Genomic DNA, 21,102 nt, shown 5'->3' with positions numbered 1-21,102 from the left:
GTTTTTTTCATTAAAATAAAATATACAAATTCAAAATTCATTAGGACAAAAAAAAATCAAAATTTGTTGGAGAGCCCATGAAGATCAATAATAGATCGAGATCTACCTTCTTTACAGAAGTTTGGAGTCATACTTAAGCAATGGTATGTGTCTTAAGTACACTGGCAAAATCGTGTTAAAACTTGCATATCGTACAAAATTCCACCTGCAAATTGATGGAGTCCACTACAGTTGAACAGTCACTTATCTTAAATTGGTATCATAAATTTGGATTACTGTGAATTTAATAAGTACAATACTGTAATAGTGTAAGCCTCACATTCGGTACAAAATTTATACAAAAAGCTAAATCTTCAGCCAAAAAAACACTTCGCAGCAAAATTAAGGACATGCCAATTTAATCCCTGAAAAATGTAAATGTTAGTCTTCCTGATTTGTGGAAAGGTTTGCCAGAGCACGAGTTGATAATTCCCTTTCATGACTAAACATTGGTCTTGAAAAGGGGGGGTCAATGCAGCATTTACTGTGGAGTGCTGTGGTCCAATGGTTACAGTGTTCGACTTGTGTGTCGTGGGGTTCGAATCCTGACGGGGAACATGGTGCTTGTGCTCTTGAGCAAGGCACTTTACCATTATTGCTTCGTCCTTCGGATGGGACGTAAAGCCGTGGGTCCCGTGTGTCGGGTAATGCACGTTAAAGAACCCAGTACTGGGTAACACTTATCGCTAAGACAAGGGGTTTGTCGGGTCGCAGAGTGCATTATCCGAAATCCATTTAGTTTGATTTTATTTTGTACCACAAACACAAGAATTGAGAATGTCGGGGGAAGAGGAGCTAGCACTCTAGTAATTTAATATAGCTCTATGGTTAAAAGTGAGAGAGCAGAATATGTTTTTTGAAAAAAAAAAAAAGTTCATTTCTCACTCGACTTTCTTCTCGGTTCTCCGTGGCCTGAAAATGATGGACACTACTAGAAAGAATCCAGTCAGAGCATGCCCCAGGAAGTACGTGGATGCCCAGTGGCGCATGGTAGCCCAGAACCCTAACAATTGGAATCCCATGTGGACATATTGGAATGTGTAACACTTCATGACCCATCCCACCTTGTCATACCAGAAGATGGCGTCGCCACGTCGGAAGACACGCATGCTGTCCTCCGCGATGAGGATCATGGGCGTGGTCAGGAAGCACAGGAAATAGCCTGGGTGGATGCCGTGCCAGTAACCGCTGACCAGGAATGTGACGAAGGTACTGGGGGATAAATGACAGAAGGAAGGTTTAAAATATGATCCTCTCATATTATCTTTGGAGTTGTACCCTTTAAGATACAACACTATCAATTCTTGCTTTTAGTTCCAAGACTAAAATTGATAACTGTTCAAACTAAATTACAATATTTACTTTTTGTATTTTCACATAATGTAAAAAGAAGGTTCACTACAAAATACGGATTGTTGAATTTGCCATCTAGGCTGCATCTGCAGTAGCGTTGTGCATCGGGTCGGGTTGATCAGGCCAAAGCAACCCGAAACATACGCTCCTAATCCAACCCAACCCGACCCGACAAAAATTCAAGCAAAAACTGACCCGAATCGACCCCAAACCGACCAGACCCGAAAAACCACAAATATCTGGCTTGGGCAACTGTAACCGCTTTTTGTGCCTTAACTTTTAGCACTGATGGGCCTCCACATTATAGACTGCATGGTAGACCGCAAACTACATGCACATTTGGGCGGTCGGCTGACGTCAGTCGTACCGGGCACAGCAACTCTGCAATAGTACCACACCCAATGAATTTCCAAACCGTTTCAGTTGTTTTCGGTTTATTTCGGGTTTTTCACAAGATGGCTTAACCGAACCGACCCAACCTGAAAATTGCAAACGCAAAACCGAAACCGACCCGACTGAAATGATGGACAAACCGACCCGACCTGACCCGCACGACCCGAATTCGGTTTCCGGTCAAGTCAGTTTTGGTTTCAGGTCGGGTTAATTTGCACAATAGTTATCTGCAGTGGCCAATCCACATTGAAAATTTGATCATCATGCTTACCTCCAGGATCTGTATGGAAATCGAATATACACGTAGTTCTTCAACCACCATTGGACTGTCATGTTCCAGTAGCGCATGGCACTACGGAAATCAGTCGTGCTCTCGCAATGGTACCAGTCAATATTCTGAATGGTCGTGTAGTTGTATTCGACTGGCTCAGAGCTCGATCTGTGGAAAGGTCCAGTAAAATCTGTTTATAATCTAACATCTGAACATAAAATTCAAAACATAAAGACTGCAATATATTCAGATTTGAACTTTGTTTTCGAGCTTTGAATATAAGCATGTTCACTGAGACAAGATCAAATTAACACAGAATTTCACTGCAAGACGGAACTTGCCTTGGGATGATGTAAATTCAATATTTCAGATTCAAACCAGCCACCCGACCCCGGCGAAACTCGGTGGTCGAGTGGTAAGACGTCTGCGCTAGTACGCAGGAGGTCATGGGTTTGAGTCCAACCCGAGTGATTTTTTTTCTCATAATCACCCAGGACAACACTGAGTATACTGTTGGTGAAGGGCAAAGCCCAATATTGAATTTATCTAAAGAAAGAATTATCGGTAAAATGTTGCTGTTCTTACTTGCTGTCTTCCGCAGGTTCCACACTAGGTCCCAGGCCAACCTTAGGCTTGGTCGACACAGGATAAGCTCCTAATGTTGCCGAGATACAAACGCACTCTGCTAACAGCCATGCAGCGTACATGCGCAGGCGATAGGCAGTCACTAGCACTACTGTAAAATAGATCCTGGAGGGATGGGGGTTGGAGGGAGCAAAAATGGAAACAAAATTCTAAGTGAAACGGATGAATTGTTAGAGGATATGACTTGAAGCTTTGCATGGCTGATGAGATAAAGTAGAAAGATTGCGGGTAACACCATGTGGAAAGTAGTCTATTCTTGGAAGAAGTATGGTTCTGAAAAGAACCGGTTGGTTGAGTGTAGAACTTGACGTTTTGGGCAGTGTGCTCTGCCCGTCCTGAGGAGCGATTACTTTCCACATGGTATTACCCCCAATCTTCCTACTTTGTAAGACGATGTTTCAGTATAGGTGAGTCCACTGCATGTTTAGTCGCAAGTAGCAGGATTAACAATGACACAGTAATGACACAGTAAAAAAAATGTATTTTTGTTACCACAGTAATGTAAATATCTTTTTTTTGACACAGTAATGTAAGTGTCATTTTTTTTTACCAATTTAAGAACTCCACTTGGAGAGGCACACCGCATTAGTGTACTGGTTCGCATGTGTACGGCACAAAGTACGCACTAACAATTTTGTTCTGAAACTGATTGTGTCTTCGCACGAAGATATGTGGGTAATTCCAATGCTACATGTCCACGACAGAGCTTTTATGAGCTCAATCAAAGACATTACATGTATTTTGTTTTCCCACATTGGATGTATTCATCACCTAGTAATTGTGAAGGAGATCACAGACTAGGAGTTTCGGATCACTTGTCTAGATCACTAATTAGATATCATGGTTAATTGGCTCCGTCACAGACATTACACCTTCCTTGTAGAATGCTGGAATTGCTCATATGCGTTTAAGTTTCTGTAGCATTGGTCTTCCCCAACTCTCTCGTTGTAACTGTTGAGGGGGTACTTGCGCACCACGTTTATATCACAGTTGATTTCAATAGCTTGTGACTTGAGAACGGATAACTTGTGGTGGACTCGACAGCATAGCAATCAGGAACGGGTCAAGACTCTGAACAAGGCACTTTCCACGTAGGAAAAAGTAATGTTTCAAGATGTTGCCGGCAGAAATACTCACAGTCTTTTTTTTTACCTTTGAAAATACCCGTGTGAATAGAACTCCTCGGACAGAAAGAACGGCGCGGATGAGCACTTGAAGAAAGACAGAGCCACGTAAGCAGCACCGAGAGGAACCAGCATCTTGAGTTTCTCAATAATGGGCCACGTGGTGGGAATAGAATGGGAGTTCTTACAGTGAAGCATGTCACTGTATGTCTTGTAGGTGTAGTATGGACCTGTCAAAATCCAACACAGGAAAACCACAAAAACATTCATACAGTGAAAAACTTATAGTTTTGCGGCATTAATAGACCCTAAAGGGCCCATACAATGTGATTTTTTTTGTGCAATCCTTGAAAATATGTCCCATTTGACCTTATTTTCAATTTTCATTTTGCCATTTTTAAGGATATTTTGGTGCCTTTTTGGTTTTTACGATAATGCAAATGTGTGATTTCCAGAAATTTTGATAATTTACTGTTGTAAATTTTGGCAGTAAGCCAATAAGCAAACTTTTCTCACAAATGTTTTCAATGAGCACATTTTTGGGATCACAATTGGAACAGAAAACCCCAAAACTGAACAGTGTCTTCCTGAAATGACATCACAGCAACAGGGCGGGCCCTCAGTTGTCCAGTAAAGCACAGCAAATTATAATTGTCTAAAAAGTGCATTTTTCAATATAATTAACTAAAACGGAATGTCAAAAAGTATAACAGACTCTTAAAAACATTTTTATCAATTTTGATGTTACACAAAATAGACTCAGTGCTTAAATACCCCCTAACTTTGACAGAGAAAGTTCATTTAGGTTTTGAACAAATACGGGATATGGTCAATAAATGTAGCATGTGAGGTGTGACCCAAATTTTCAGCCTCTGTATGGGTATTTCAGTTCTTGTGTTTTCGGGCCCTTATAATCACTGAAGGGTGAAAAGTCGTAAAGTCTGTAACGAGCAATGAATAAAGCCCATCAGGCTGGCATTTATCTCTGGTTTCCTTGGCATGAAACAACTGAGAATATTTCTATTCCCCCTGGATGGGATGCCAGTCCATCGCAGGTTACTCCCCAGCTAATGTCAGTACCCATTTACACTCCTGGGTGGAGAGAGGCAAGTGGGGGTGAAGTGGCTTGCCCATGGACACAACATATGACCAGCAGCTGGATTCGAACCCCTGATCCTCTGATCATGAGTCACAAACCCTAACCACTAGGCCACACACCCCCCTTACACTGAAGAGTGAAGTACCTGAAAACAGTCCAATATAGCAGTAGCTATAGTGACAGATATCAGCGATACTCGGTTCCTGAATGATAGCTTCGTAGCGAGGTTTTCCATTCTGCTGATTATGGTTGATACTTGCATCTCTAGCTCTTGCTTTGGCTGTGTAGGAATCCTTGATCTCAAACGAGATACCCACAAGCTGGAAACGATAAGATAAATTCTCATTGCACCAAATGTTGTTGAAAAGTTAATTGATAAATGTCAAATTAATGTTCTCAATGTTGTGCCATTGTATGACCTTTAGCTTTCTCTCAGGATGGGGAAGACTAACATGGCTAAAAGGTCCAGCCTACCAACATTTTATTGATGCAAACTCCAGTCCACATTGCCTGAAAAGTCTCTTTATTGGATTCCAAGATTCACAGATACTTTTCTAAAATTCTCACAAATTTTTTTCGGAAACTGTTTTTAACATTTTTAATAAACCCAAAAAGAAATAGTTGTAAATCAAAACCTGGAACCAAAGTAGCTTTTATTTTTGTTACCTCTCCTCTCTTAATTTAAATCCTAAATTCAAACCAACTATTCGTCAAGTTAAACATTAAGATGGTATGAAAATCACTGTTGAAATAAATGCTAACTCAACTCCACAAAAAGTCCTCATTATTCCATCACAAGTCAATCATAACTTATCTAAACTAAGCCAAATCACCGTACAGTACTCTTCAAATGAACTGCGACAAAATGTCACTGTTTTCCCCTTCCCCTTTAACTTGTGACTGGATTTGTGAATGGACTTGTGATTAACTTGTGGCCGTGAGACTTTTGATTACTGACGATGCACTTGTGAAGTTGTGATAGACTCGATTGTACCATGTTTGGGCATTGACGTACCCGTAGAGTCAGAAGCAACTGTACAACATTAGAGAAACCTGTTGGCACTGACAAACCAATCAGATAACCAAGCCTGAAGAGGAGAAGGTAGGTAAAGTTGAACGCAAAGCTCCATAGGTGACACTTCCTGTTGACAAAAACAATAAATACAAAGAATTACACCGAGGCTATCGTTACGGCAGTCGACCATCAGGTTCCCTGACAATATTCAACATTAGGATCTTTGGCTCTTGGAACCAGATACGGAGGTATCCAGTAAATTGGCCACATTTATGGGGCTAGGAGTAGGAACCAGACTACCAATGAAATGGTTCTCTGACCTTATTTCCATGAAAAAAACACCTCTGAATCCATGGATCACTACATGTTAATAATAAATGTAATTTGCTTCGATAAAAAGTAGGATTTGATTAAGAACATAAAGTAGGCCTATAGGACTGTTCCAAGTCCAACGTAAACCAGCTAACAAAACACTCTGGTTGGATGAGCAAAATGTGATTAGGCCTATTGTTGATGTACCCTAACGTGGCGCGGCCCCTAACGTGGCGCACTTTGATTTTTCGCCTGTAGCGCCTAGCTAGAGCAAAAGTTTTAACTGAAATTTCACAGAAAGTGAAATTTCATCAAGTTCTAAACACTCCCGTTCATAAATTGCGAGTTTATTTACCCGCTACAAAGTTAAAAGAAAAAATTATTTTGGCGTGATTTTCCGATTTTATTTTCAAGTGCAAAGTGGAACCTTTGAAAATGCCCCGAAAAATAAGAAAATAATTTTCTGACAAACATCTGGCTGGGTATGTAAGTAGAAATAATGATGATTTATCAGAATTAATCAAGTTTACAGAAATTCTTAAATGTTAATTTGGAATTTTCCGAGATTTATTTAAGTGCGCCACGTTAGGGAACACTCCGCCAATTTGTGCCCAATTTCCGGACGCCACCGTTTTTTAATTTCGGCTTAAATTTTATGAAACCGAAATTGTTCACGGAGGTTAAATAGCAAGCATTAATAAGGTAAAAGTACCAGTATTTTACTGCATGAATTTGAGGTTTGTCAACAAAGAGGTTTGGCAACACTACACGAGGAAAGTTGGGTAAGCTTCGAAGTGTGCCCGCCACGTTAGGGGTAATCCTTACTTTTAGGACCCCGTTCCTATATAGGAAGGGAAAGACTCACCAAAACAGTTGACTAAATGACACTCAAAATTGACATTCTGATACTTCTTGGCACATCTGAACAATTGGCAATGACACCTTCTTGACTTCTAAAGACTGCTTTAGCCTGCAAAAGTCACTTTGGTACTGGACAGACATCTGCAAAAGTCAGTTTTGAACAGAACTCGTAAAAAATAGAGGTGTCCTAAAAGTAAGGATTACCACGTTAGGGAACACGACTATATATACATGTAGTCTAGATTCGCAGTGGTGTTTTTGCAATTGATAGTGTTGTCCTTTTTATTTTTGATTGAATGTTAACCGTTTCAATGTAACAATTAATAACATTTCACAAATTAATTAGCGAGAAAGAATGTTGCAAGCTGAGTACGTCATGTACGTGATACGAAGGTCAGTCATTTTTATTGGCACTGTGCAAACATGTTGAAAAGACATAATTTGGGGGACTCTGTGAGAAACATTTTTAATTTTGTTGTAACGACGTTAGAAAATAACTTGAGAATGCACTCAACTCTCCACAGACTTTGTGCACAACCACAGAAGTATCGTCAGCATACAACATTCTTTCGGGGCTTTCTACCCTATCTCAGTATCTGACATGGCCGCGCCCACCTGTTGGCACCAATTCCTCGTATGATGGCTACCGTCACAGCTACCGATAAAACTGAATGGTACGTCTGCCAACCACACAGCCCGACCACCATCACAACACCCACACAGGTTGAGATCAACTGCTTCTGGATCGGACTCTTGACATATTTGATCACTTGTCCGAAACCAACCGAGGATAACAACACGAAAACGTAAATTATTTCTGTCGGTGACATCTTCTTAAAACGAACTTCACCAAAACTTTGCACGGCAAGTTCTGATTGGTATTGGTATCCGCCGCCGCAAAGTTATAAATCGGTTTACACAACGATTGAAGCGGCACCAGCGACACGGGGAAACTTTTCAGAACTTTCCCACTTGAGGGCGATATGACACAAACAGGTGCGCATTATTTTTTCCGCATTGGCCCAAAGTTAGATAGCAATTTGGCACACTTTATTATTATTATTATTATTTATTCGGCCAAATTACAAGGTACAACAAGCAATTCACAAAAGTATACAAAACTAAACAAAAACAATCCAATCCAAGCTGGCCAGGATTGACAAAAGTATAATAAAACACTGTGACTCGAAAGCCTGTCAATCCTAACTTGAATGGTACATGTAACATACAAAATATATTAAAAATTAGGTATAAAATTCAATGAAAAATAAGACCGCCTTAAAAATAATACTTAAAAAGATAAATAGATTTAAAAGATTACAGTTTTCTCAAGGCAAGAATAGCTGGCATAAAAACCTAACAACTGCAGATTATACAAGACTGGGGAAAAACAGACAAACAAGCCAAAACAAAACTAACAAACACCCCAACAAACTAAGAAACAAAACAAGACAGGATAAGACTAAACAAAATGTAACAAAACAAGTCAAGACAAGAGACAAGTCAAAGAGACAAGACAAGACAAGACAAAACGAAACAAAACAAGACAAGACAAAACAAAACAAAAAACAAACAAACAAACAAGACAAGACAAGACAACAACAACCACACAACAACATAAAAACACAGAACGAAAGATTGATACAGTAAACAAAATAATTTAAAATGAAATAAAAATAAATAATAATAATAAGCAATAAAAACCTGATAGAGAAAAGTAAAAAATACAGTTGACATGCGAGAAAAACTACGTCAAAAAAATATCCATCCAATGAACAAGAAAAGCAACAACAAAAGTATCAATAACAAAATAAATACAAGTAATAATAAATGATAAGCAACCGGAAAAATAGGCCTGAAAACCAACATTATTTCAGACATAAATAAATGAATAAATAAACAAACTTAACCACAAAAGAGGAAAATAATATAAAATAAAATAAAATAAAATAAAATAACAATGAAATAAAAGAATGATGGCAGTTTACAGTGGAAAAATATACACATGAAATTACTTTAAAAAGATTAAAGTAGATCAAAAGAGTTAAACACTTGGGGGGGGGGGCCTATTTCCAGCTCAAGGTTTTAACACTCATAATAATGGGCGGATAATCGGGTGTTAAACAGTGTGAATGAATCAATTAATAGAGAGTCCCTTACATGCGATGGCAAACTACTCCAGATTCGGGGGAAGACATGACTAGGTGTGTTTTTCAGGGTTTGAGTTCTAGCATAGTGGTGACTAAATGTGAGACAATCCTGGTGACGAGTGTTCACTACTGTGTTGGCCTTCACTGATTGGCAGTCAACTAAGTTAAACAGGACTTTAACTGTGAAGGAAACTATGTGCTTCTGTCTACGTGTATCTAGAGTCATCCAATTCAAAGCATGCAATCTGTCCTCATATGACATTGCACCTTTGGGCTGTTTGAGGCACATTCTACTTGCCCTTCTCTGCACTCTCTCAAGTTTGGCTGCATTGGATGCTGTGTATGGGGACCAAGCTGGCAACCCGTATTCCAGTACGGGCAAAACAAGTGAACGATAGAGGGATGTCAAGGCCTTGGTCGAAGCACCACCCGCAATATGCCAGATAAAGCCTAATGTCTTATTGGCCTTTGAGACAGTGGCATCGACGTGATCGTTCCAGTTCAGTGAATCGTTGATGATTACCCCAAGATATTTGAATGTAGGTGTAACATTGAGCGATTGTCCGTGAAGAATGTAACTTGGAAGAACTGCTGGTTTCCGGGATCTGGATATGTGCATGACCTTGGTTTTCTTGATATTCAGCTGCATACCATTGAGATTACTCCATTGTTCAAGTGCAGTCAGGTCCAACTGGAGGGCGAGTTCATCTTGGGGTGAGAGAATTGGCTGATAGAGGAGTGTATCATCCGCAAAGAGTGCACAGTTTCTGACTTATTACGAGGCGTTCTCAAATGTAGGGGGGGGGGGTAATCATCATAATAAACAGATCGATAAGTGGAAGCTGGAAGAAATTACCTTTTCTGACCACGTTTGTTACGAGTACGTTTTTGACATCATTCTAATATAGCTAGCCAATATATCTTCGCTATTAAAAGACAACTTGAAAATATCTATGAAAACAAACTCAATGACTTTCTTTAGGCCGTAGAGCTACAAAAGCGTTTTCACCCTATTCTGGGGGTGTTCTCCGAGGACTGAGTCACGGGCGGTCGGGGGATTACACGTGGAGATAGATAGCACTCTATCTTCAGTTGAGATAGCCTATCAAATTAAAGGTAGGCCTATACTCGGGATACCCGGATTATCATGGTATCACAACACAACGTGAACACTCTTTTAGAGAGGTTAATTTTGGTCGTGAAACAGCTAATTAGCAGGGCCAGATATTCTTCTGCCATCTGATCTCGGAAACGTAATGACTATTTTTTTTTTGGGGGGGGCAGTAGAATTGCTAAGCTTTATTATTACGGTAGGGTTTAATTGCTCAATCAAAATAAAGGCGAAGCATGAAATAAAATCGCGCTGCAAGGACATCGAGGATCGGGAGCAAAATTTCCAACATCACGACTTGCTGGCACTTTGCCAAAAAAATTAAACCGGACACGCGCACTACCCGCTTCACGTGGCATTCAGATCCAAATCACTGATCCAAATCCCGGTTTTCAGTGTGACGTCACAATGACGCGCGCGCAAACTTGGAACTTTATCGGCGACTTCTGTCGCGCCTTGGTAACATTATGTTAGTTTGTGTTTGTGTTTCGATCAGTGAACAGTGTTTTCGGAGAATATAGCGATTCAGGATGTACAACTACTCAAGTGCGTACGCAGCGGCCTTTTCAGAAAGTTACAAGTAAGTAAATTTTATTTAAAAATATAAAATTTGTACTTTCTTAAGTTTTTGGCAGACGTTTAGAGCGTGTAAATAGAGTAATGCGTCATACGCCATGTCCGCACATCCTTCAACAATGAAGGCATAATGCGTAGGCCTATTGAGCGCGACCCTTGTTTAGGCGTTCGAGCTTAATTTGCTTAGAAAAGATCCCGGAAAGTTCGTCAGTTTCACAATCTCATTGTCTTTAATTGATACATTTTTTTTAAGTATAGCCTATTGTAAAATAATACGATACGTTTAGTCCTCAAGGGGCCTATAATTTCTTTCATTTGAGGTGTTTTGTGTTTTCTATTAACTTTTGTATAGCACAATAAATTCAGTAAGATTATTTAACACCCATCAAGGCGCTGATCGAACTTTGAATGAGATATAGAGCAGAGTTTTGTCAGCATGTGCGTTTGCAAGAATGCTTCATGCATTCGCCCATTTCCCCCCAAATGATTGAGGACAATATTTTCATCTGATGGCAGCCAACAGGAACCAGACCAACACTGTTCTCCTGAAAATCCGGGAATGTGGAATGCAAACCCATCATTAATATAAGATGTCGCTTTTAACGTAAACAAAGTCGAACTCATAAAAAACCTGTCTGTCTGCTTCAATTAAATTCCAATAAGCTCAAACAAAGTTAATGAAAAAAAATAAGTTTTATGCATTGCAGTGAAAATTTAATTTTATTCCAAATCGCTCCAAAAACAAAGATGTATGAAACAAAATAACTGGAATGCATTGCAGTGAAAATATGTCTTCAAAGTAACACAAGGTGATTGCGACATTATTCAGTAGCGGATCTAGGGGGATTCGCAAGCCTCTTCAGCCGCTGAGTGTATTATGTTATGAAACTGGGCCCAGAATAATACATGGAATGCTAAAGTTCGTAAATATATTCTCAAATTGCCTTAGAACGCAGGAGAAAGCATCGTAGATAGAAGAAAAAAATCCCAGGACCAAGCCCCGGATGTCAGGACGTCCAAGGGCGGATCCAGAGTACATTTGTGTTTGGAGGGGGGCAAACAAAACAATGTTGTTCCTGCATAATTTTAATTACAAAAATTACGGCGTGGAGTTCGGGACCCCTTTAAGGGCCCGCATATTTTTTTCTTGGATTTAAGATGCCCTGTTTTGCGATCTGAGGAAATTTCTGACCACTTTTAACCAATTTCTTTTCGCAAAAGATGGTTGTTTACCCAGTGGCTGCTTTTTTTGCGACGTCACTTTCAGAAAAAAAAAATGGGTTCGTAATTTTCTTTTTTTGGGGGGGGGGGGGACCGTTAACCCCCCCCCCCCCGAATCCGCCGTCGAGACGCCCTAGCACGTGTACACTCCATCCCTCTACCTTCATATCAATCCTCCGTTTACTGAAAGCTATATAGACCCGGTCCTGTTATGTATAATATTGTTTTATTGATCATTCAGAAAGGCGTGTGACTCGGATCCCTCGACGGCAGACGGCGGGCAGCACTACGGCACCTACGGTCCCTACGGTTCTGCCACCGTCCGAGGCGGACGGTGTCCGCACTCGGCTCGTGACGGGAGCGGGCATCCACGGGGAGCTGACACCCACCCAAGATCACGGAATGCCGGTCAGCCCATGACTGGCTTCCAGCGGGTGTCCCCAAGTGGATATGTCCCTCGCCAGATTGATTCCGCTAAGGATGAGCGGAATCTCAAGCCACCTTTACAAGGCCCCCGAACTAGGTGAGTTTTTTTTTCAAATCAGCAGGCTAATTTAAAAAAGGGCAGCTAAAAAGAGAATAAACAAATAAAAATAAAATGACACCACTCCCCACCGTCCTTTCTCCTGCAATTAAAACAAAGATAAAGAAAAAAAACCCAGAGCACTTTGCAAAAAATTTCAAATCCAATTAAAATTAATTAATGAAACCTAAAAGTTAGAAATAGAATCATTATAAGAAATAATTCACCCAAAAATCATGTCAGCTGAAAATGCAAAATGAAGTCAACCTGAAAATGCGAAACATTTTCTCAAAGACTCATAATACTGCACCATTATTAGGCCTGTTATATGTCAATTCCTGACTTCCACAAAGCATACAGTTGTCCATTTATCTTGAACAAATAGATATTGGAGTGAAATTTTACACTTGTACTTCAATACTTTCTACCCATTAAAAAAATGTTTCCATTAAAGTAAAAGACAAATACCAGACGTTTTCTCATTATAACAGAATAGCCTATCTGCAACCAGGGACGCAGAAGAATCTCTAAGATATATATTTAAATCACAAAATACCTGAAATCCACCACGAGAATGTGTTGGACACGCAGTTTTGCAGCAAACAATTCCATTTTCATTTCCCCTCAACAGGAGGCGTTTCCCCCTTCGGAGTCTTTTTGAACGCAACAAGGTTCGACCTCTGAACATCGACGGTCCCTCGTTGGCATCAGAAGCACGCCCGCCCCGCCCCAGCGCCCCAGTTGACTCGGCCCACTCCTCCTTGTTCATTGCCTCATCGCAAATCTCTAACACCACCCAGAGATCAGGCAACTTGGACGGAGCCGGGCAGTCCCGTAAGCTGGCGAACATCAGCAGCGACAGGACGAGTTTGAGTCCCCCAGAAGACGACATTGGCAGGCCGCCATCTGTCGTCGTAGGACAGGCACTTGTCCCACCAAAATCAAGGTGAGTGCCATCATCGCTATGTGAGGGAATGTTCTATAGCAGAGAAAGAAGTAGGCCTATCCAAAGCATGGATTACAGCCCCGAACGGAGACTGTTATCGCCTACTATATTTGTATACTTCCAGTTCGTTGGCATAGAATTGGCACACTTTCGTCAAAAATGTCGGTCGTTTTTAAACAAAAGTGAACATAGGTCCCCGCAACCCATTTTATCTCCACAAGATTAGATATGGGTGTTGTCCAGGAGGAATTACGATCTATCTGAGGCACTGTGCCCTTGATTAACTCTCCCCCTCCTGTGTGTTTCCTGGAATTTTTTTCTGTTAGTCAGGTGGGCTGACTGTCTAGAATATGTCGGTGGGATGAAATTAGACCAGTCATTCAGTTAGTGAGGTGGTTGCTTGTTCGATAACCAGTCTCGTTAGCATCTTTCTTTTTCCTGGAAGTAGTTTCTTATTAGACTTGAAGCTCAATCAAGGGATAAACGAAACGGGAAAACAGATACAAACAAGTAGAATGGTCGTGGTTATATATGTCTTTTCGATATTAACAACCAACAGAAAGAGCACAGAATAGTGCAATCGAAGAATTACCTTGATGCATCCATTATACAAAATGGCCGCCACCTATATACGTTTCTTTCCGTAGGCCCAAGCGACCGTGGAAAACGAGACTTCTATCTCTCTTTGCTCCTCCGAGTCGCGGGACCAAGACCACCGTTCAGCCTTTCATTACACCACAAGGGCAATCGGAAGGTCAAGTGGGCCGACCTAGGTCACTGAAAGAAGACCACAGTGACCTAGGTCATGTCAATCGACCTAGATCACTGAAAAAAGACCACAGTGATCCAGGTGCCCAGAGCCACTACACCAGTGCTCTGATAAAGAATCGAGAAGCGAAGGGATTTGGAGGAAATGGTAATTATATCTATCTGACAACCTTCATTGCCGACACAATCATTCCTTAATTCATCTAGGACAGCTGCATAATTTGTAAATTCATTTCCTTGGACTTCTGACTTCCAAATAAAAACCCCTTGTGAGCATACATCACCCTGAATAATTCCAAAAAAAAATAATCACATTTTAACAAAGACAAGTGTTCCTTGTTACACATTCAGTTTGTTCTGCTAACAGAGTATTGTATTATTCTCACCAGCATCAACTGGAAAGATGCATCGTCGGCACGGCAGTGCTGCCATGGCAACAAGACCAGTCTACATCAACCAGCCCCTCTCGATCCCAGAAGCACCTCAATGTGACCGGGGTCATCTCCAGTCAAGCTCACCCCCTGCTCCGAGTAATGATAATCCCATCTCATCACAGCAGCAGGAGAAGGTTACGAGCATCATCGTCAATGACAATGACAGGTCACTCCCAGCTTTAACTCCTAGGGATGCTTCCTTTCGCAATTCCTCGGTGTGCGTCTTGCCTTCATATCCATCTGACTGGCAAGGAACAACGATGGAGGATAAGATAACATCAGACAAGGAAGTAGCAATCCCTAATCCAGATCCTCTGACGTCGATCTCAAGAGGAAATGGCAAACCTTCTGAAATCAGCTCAGCGTCGCAGTCATCCCCACTGCAAGACAGAGAAGATGAAAACGTGACACCCGATGACAACTCAGTGTCGCAGCCTGTCTTGCAGTGTTCACCTACCAACGGGAAGGATGCGTCCTGTGATTTCACGACGTGCTCTTCAGATCTTCAGGTTCAGGAACAAGAAGACGATGATGAAGTACAAAATGATATAGAATCCATCTTGAAGCCTGTATCTCTCTGCTCCGCCGCAACAGATGATGAATTTCCCACCAACTCCCTCATTTGTTCATCGCAGAGGCTACAGGCTGAAGTCGTTGAAGATGACGACAAAGCATTATATCTTGAAGGTTCTAATTTGAGACCAGGACCGACATCCCCTTCAGTAAATGATGCACCATCTTCACCAATAACACCAACCTCTTCTGCAACGTCATCACAGGATCATGACCAAATGTTGACGAATGAAAACAGAGACAGTGATGATAGGAAACCATCTACTTCAATCGAAGTCCCATTTGTAGCCGTACCCAGTCCATCTGCACTCTCCGAGAAGATGGAGGCCTTGGAGAGAAGTGTAGACGAAATATGCGATGATGAAGGATCACCATCAAAACAAGCATCTGCATCTTCAACATCAAGAAGTGGTTTCTCCATCTTAGGTCAAAGTTTTACAATCTCACAAGAGAAATTAGAGTCGGCAATCGTACAAGATGGAGACATGGCATCTGAGAATGAAAGGTCCATCTTGGTGTCGCAGCCTGCCTTGCAGTCTCCACTTACCAATGGGAATGATGCGTCCTGTGATTTCACGACTCGCCCTTCATATCTTCAGGTTCAGGATCAAGAAGACAATGATGAAGTACAAAATGATATAGAATCCATCTTGAAGCCTGTATCTCACTGCTCCTCCGCAACAGATGGTGAATCTCCCACCAATTCCATCATTTGTTCATCGCAGAGGCTACAGGCTGAAGTCGCTGAAGATGGCAACGGAGCATTAGATTCTGAAGGATCTAATTCAAGACCAGGACCGAAATCCCCTTCAAGAAATGAAACACCATCTTCACCAATAACACCAACCTCTTCTGCAACGTCATCACAGGATCATGACCAAATGTTGATGGATAAAAACAGAATCCGCGATGGTGAGAAACCATCTACTTCAATCGAAGTCCCTTTCTCTGCCGTAACCAGTCCATCTGCAATCTCCGAGAAGACGGAGGCCTTGGAGAGAAGTGTAGACGAAACATGCGATGATGAAGGATCACCATCAGAACAAGGATCTGCATCTCCAACATCAAGAAGTGGTCTCTCCATCTTACTCCAAAGTTCTACAATCTCACAAGACAAGCTAGAATCGGCAATCGTACAAGATGGAGATATGGCATCTGAGAATGAAAGGTCCATCTTGGAACCTTGCCCTCCCAATGAAACCGACGTCACTACCTCCATCCCCATGGAAACCTTATCTGTGATATCATCACCACCTCACAAGGAGGGGAGACAAGGTGGAGACCAAGGTGGTGGTTTGGAATTGATCTCAAAGTCTGTGTCTCCATCTCATCTCTCTGTCTCCTCCACGTCCAAATATTCCTCTTCGTCAAGGAAACTAGGAGCAGGGACGAATATTGACAATGATGATGGAAAAAGCTCCTTAGTGTCATCTATGAACGATGTAAGAATTGTTAGTTAGAAAACATATGATGTTCATGAATTTTCAAAAAAAAACAACTTACAATACGTCTACATGAAGTTCAGAATTTAAAAGAAGGTATTTCACGATATTTATTATTTTTTTATCGCTTGTTTCAATGCCAAGTATACTTGTAATAATTATTATCCTGACGAATATTTAGGAATATTGAAAGTATCACTGTTAATCCACAGCAGTCAGAGTCAACATCAAGTGCAGAAGCAAATGGAGCGCCATCTACGGTGGATGTTGACCCGGATGACGAAGAGCCAGTGTCAGGCAAAAACATACAAAAGTATAAAAGATTCCCACCTCTGCATGAACAGCGACTCGCTGTGAGTATGATACAAATTGTACATCACCATAATTTTAAACATCTTCAGAGATAAGTTTGACCGATTGAATCTTTTATAATGCTTAATTGATACCATATAAATCATACATTGTCTTTAAGGTACAGCTTATTATACTCGTGCATGTTAGAAAGCATCCGTTATAGTTTTAGGATTTTTTTATGCAGCTCAAGATGAACCCGGCAATTGCTCTGCAAAGCTCATCTCCAGATGACTTGGATCGTTGGGTGGATGTTGTGCTGAGTTGTGTTGCTCGCAGGGATAAGATGCGACAAATGCAACTTGCTTCCAACTCCAAGACACCTTACACAAGAGAGGAGGCTCTCGTGAGACATTACGAAATTTTACAATATCTACGAATTTAAGAAATGCCGGAGTCTGAGTTTATTTCAATAATGGTCGAAATAAGCTTTGGCATTATCTCAATTTTGAAACATCTTCATTTTTGTGTGTGTTTTTCTCCAGGAAATTCAAGCCAACGCCGCGAAAGCAAAAGACATAATGCGCCAATTGAACCAAATGACCTCCTTATCGACGGAGGATGAAGAGTCGAGCGTTGAGAGTTTGAGTTTGCAATTAGCCTCTCCAGTAAATTCTGCCAGGAAAACTTTAAATAACAGACAGGACAAAGAACTGCAGACTATAGAAGATGCCTTCGTGACGTTCGTATCTCCAATATATTCGGAATCTTCTTCATCCATAACTTCAAAGAAACATTCCGCCACAGCTTTGGAGAAACCCGGAGAAAGAACTAAAATAAGCGACTCGGATCAACAAGAGGCAACGCCAGCTGGACGTCCAGAGTCTTCCATTTCAAAGCTCTCTGAGATGATATCTGCAGAAAGTAAACCAAGGGATGTTGCCAACAGGGCATCCTCATGTGACAACCAACCTTACATCTCGAAGAAGTCACCTTCCAATGATTCATTAAGTAAAGCATCACAGGCTAAGAAGGACACCTCAAGTCCTCAAGAGGCCGCTTCTGAGAGAGATGCAGAATCTTCTTCATCCATTGCCAATAAAGCATCATCGGGAGAAAATCACCATTCGCCACGACCGAAAATCTCGACGAGTTCCGCTTGGAAAGATGCGGCAATATCTGACTCCACACCCGGCACAGCCAATGCTTCTTCTGAGAACTCCCAAGCAACGCAGGATCCTCAGGAAGGACTACCAGAACTCACAGCCTATCCCTCAATCGATCCCAGCGAGTTGGAGTTCATTATGTCTGACAACGGAAAGGAAGTGGCACTTGGGTCGGGTTCTTGTGGTGGAGTCCTACTGATGCGTAATATAGAAGACAACACTCCCCTTGCTGTCAAGGTGCTGGTTAAAAACTTCTCTGACTTACAGTACGAGGTGGCAGCCATGCATGCGGTGATGAACTGCCCCTACTTCCCCAGATTTGTAGGAGTCATCGATTACTGTTCTTACGCCCAAGAGCTTGTGGGCGGTGTGGACAGTAACATGGCTTTCAACTTCAGCAAGGCGCGGAACGACTACGATCTCTTATACGCGTTAGAGTGGCTGCACGTCTGCCGTGATGTCACGGAGGGACTCAAGGCTTTACACGCTGCTGGCTGGCTTCATAACGACCTACACTGGAATAATGCCATGGTGTGTCCCAATCCACCAGGCTCTGAGGTGGCTTGGTGTGGCAAGATCATCGACCTGGGACTCGCCTCGCAGATATCAAATCCAGGCCCAGTCGCGATCCTGGATGACGAGGAACAGAGGAGGGTCTATAAATATAGCAAACATGTACGAACAAAACCTAGACAATTAAAACCATGTATGTGCCGTTATCTTTCAATTTTAATCCATATTTTTGTTTTTGATCTGTGTTCCCTTTTGCATCTTTTGTGCTTTCTCTCCCCTTGCCCAACGTTTAAAAATGATGAGATTAAAATGTTCTTTACTCAATTATAAAACAAAAATTGATAATTTTGTAAGGATGACAAAGTCCAGCTTAACCAAATAAACATGAAGTGACGGAGAACAATGAATTATTACAGTCTGCGTAGGCTAAAGTAATTTTACTCTCTCATCAAACATTCATTTCCAGTGTGCGCCCGAGATTCTGGAAAGCAGAGACGCTTACAATGAGAAGACTGACATCTACAGCCTTGGCCATCTCTTCGTGCATTCTGTAGCCGGTGGTGCAAACTCCCTCCACGGTCTCCGTCTGCTAGGCGAGTCCTGCATGAGACGAAGTCCCGATGCTCGCCCAACACTTGAGGCCGTCTCGGGGAAACTAGGCGATCTCATCACGGAGATGATGCAGGCTGAGCAGCAGCAGCCTTCCAGCCCGACTCCCATTCCTCCTTCCTCAACCTCTCCTTCTCCTAATCTCCGTTGCCATCTCATCGCGGAGATGATGCAGGCTGAGGAGAAGCCTTCCAGCTCGACTCCTATTCCTCCTCTCTCCTCCTCTCCTCCTCCTAATCTTCGTTGCCATCTCATCGCGGAGATGATGAAGGTTGAGCAGCAGCCTTCCAGCCCGTCTCCTATTCCTACTTCTTCACCCTCTCCTTCTAATCTTCGTCGCCATCTTTGTTAGTTTATGAAATCCAGAATCGCACAGAAAGAGATCGGCCGCATTCAAATCGGATGTTTTTGACTACGATTACAAAGCAGTATTATGATTAGTGGAAAGCTGGGAGCATGCAAACCGTAGTGTCGTAGTCTAAAACAACCGATTCGAATGCGGCCGTTTAGGGCCATGTCACGCGACGCAATTCACGGCAAATTGTTCCACGCAAGACAGTAATCATTGCATTCCCTTTAATAGTCTGAGGTATCTCCATAAATTGTTAGTCAGTTAATGTTCTCCACTCCTCCCAGAGTTTGCTTTGTCTTACTGTGCATTTAGTTACCTCTTAATTGCCGATGAGAATTGCTTTGTTTGACTTGGCCCTTACAGACCAGAGAACTTTATCATGGTGGAGCCATTTTGTCTAGTTTCCAGAAGCATGACATTGAGAAATCACTGAGGCCACTTGAGTACAAGTAGTCACCAGACAGTGATTGTTGTTCTGCAATTCTCAGTTTGGTCATTCGGTTCAGTTGTAACATCCTTTGGTAACATTGAAAAACAAAATTGAAAACAATCTGCTCATTGAACCGATCAGCAAAAATACTACCAACGTTTACTTTTTCTGTGCGATTTTTGACAACTTATTATTCCATTAACAGGTAACAAAGATGGCTTTAATAAAAAAACAAATAATGGTCTAAAAAGAAGTGGCCTAAAAAGCTTGAAAGCAAATAATCAATTTAAGATTTGCTTTACGAGTACTTGTGTTATTATGCATAATTTTATTTGCATCAAAGATTGTTGAAAACAAAGAGGCATTTAACTTGATCTTAAAAGCGTTTGCAAACAAAAAGTTTACTTTGATTCTAAGTTCCTTTTTCACGTCCATGGGTGAGCAAGAAAATGATAACAGAATTCTAAACATCAAATCGAAAGAATCCATAAAATTAAACACAAACAAATATTTTTCACTCAATCACAACAGTCCTGAATCGTTCGATTTTCGTATGATTTTTCGCACATCGTATAGGGGCAAGGGTTAAGACCAGCACTCCGTGTGTTCAAGTGTTAGTTTTTGTAGGTGTCCCAACAACCTCGTTAACTTAGCGTTCGAGCTCCAATACGAGGTTGAATTTGACATCCACAATGACGTCACGTTTCTCTTGTCCGGAGTTCTGGTCTTAATTCCAGCCCAAACATGACATGCACTAATTTTTCTTCCTTCTATTTCATTAACTTGAAATATTTCCTAATTCTTTTTACTCTTTTAACTTGGAAAACCAAAGATCAATTATGTATTATTGATGAGCGCAAGTACCTTGATTTTACAGTTTGAATT

The 21,102-nt window shown here is 41.4% G+C and overlaps 3 protein-coding genes across 3 annotated transcripts; 2 read left to right on the top strand and 1 right to left on the bottom strand.

Moving 5' to 3' along the window:
- Positions 1-917: 917 nt before the first annotated feature.
- On the bottom strand, positions 918-8,023 carry LOC119738305 (lysophospholipid acyltransferase 7-like). The gene is made up of 7 exons (XM_038213149.1): positions 7,728-8,023; positions 5,940-6,066; positions 5,070-5,244; positions 3,854-4,055; positions 2,642-2,806; positions 2,057-2,224; positions 918-1,251 (listed from the first exon to the last, which is right to left on the bottom strand). The coding sequence occupies exons 1-7, from the start codon at positions 7,940-7,942 to the stop codon at positions 921-923; spliced, it is 1,383 nt and encodes a 460-aa protein (XP_038069077.1). The 5' UTR covers positions 7,943-8,023; the 3' UTR covers positions 918-920.
- Positions 8,024-15,101: 7,078 nt separating this feature from the next.
- On the top strand, positions 15,102-17,987 carry LOC119736851 (flocculation protein FLO11-like). Its single transcript, XM_038210861.1, has 5 exons — positions 15,102-16,856; positions 17,069-17,209; positions 17,395-17,553; positions 17,693-17,815; positions 17,955-17,987. The coding sequence occupies exons 1-5, from the start codon at positions 15,102-15,104 to the stop codon at positions 17,985-17,987; spliced, it is 2,211 nt and encodes a 736-aa protein (XP_038066789.1).
- On the top strand, positions 17,801-19,860 carry LOC119736895 (dual serine/threonine and tyrosine protein kinase-like). Its single transcript, XM_038210917.1, has 2 exons — positions 17,801-18,988; positions 19,293-19,860. Exons 1-2 carry the CDS (start codon positions 18,056-18,058, stop codon positions 19,785-19,787), a joined length of 1,428 nt encoding a protein of 475 aa, XP_038066845.1. The 5' UTR covers positions 17,801-18,055; the 3' UTR covers positions 19,788-19,860.
- The last annotated feature ends 1,242 nt before the right edge of the window (positions 19,861-21,102 follow it).

Source organism: Patiria miniata, unplaced genomic scaffold (genome assembly GCF_015706575.1).
Source record: "Patiria miniata isolate m_02_andy unplaced genomic scaffold, ASM1570657v1 HiC_scaffold_3, whole genome shotgun sequence".
Classification (NCBI taxonomy): domain Eukaryota; kingdom Metazoa; phylum Echinodermata; class Asteroidea; order Valvatida; family Asterinidae; genus Patiria; species Patiria miniata.
This window is presented reverse-complemented; position numbering and strand designations above follow the sequence as displayed.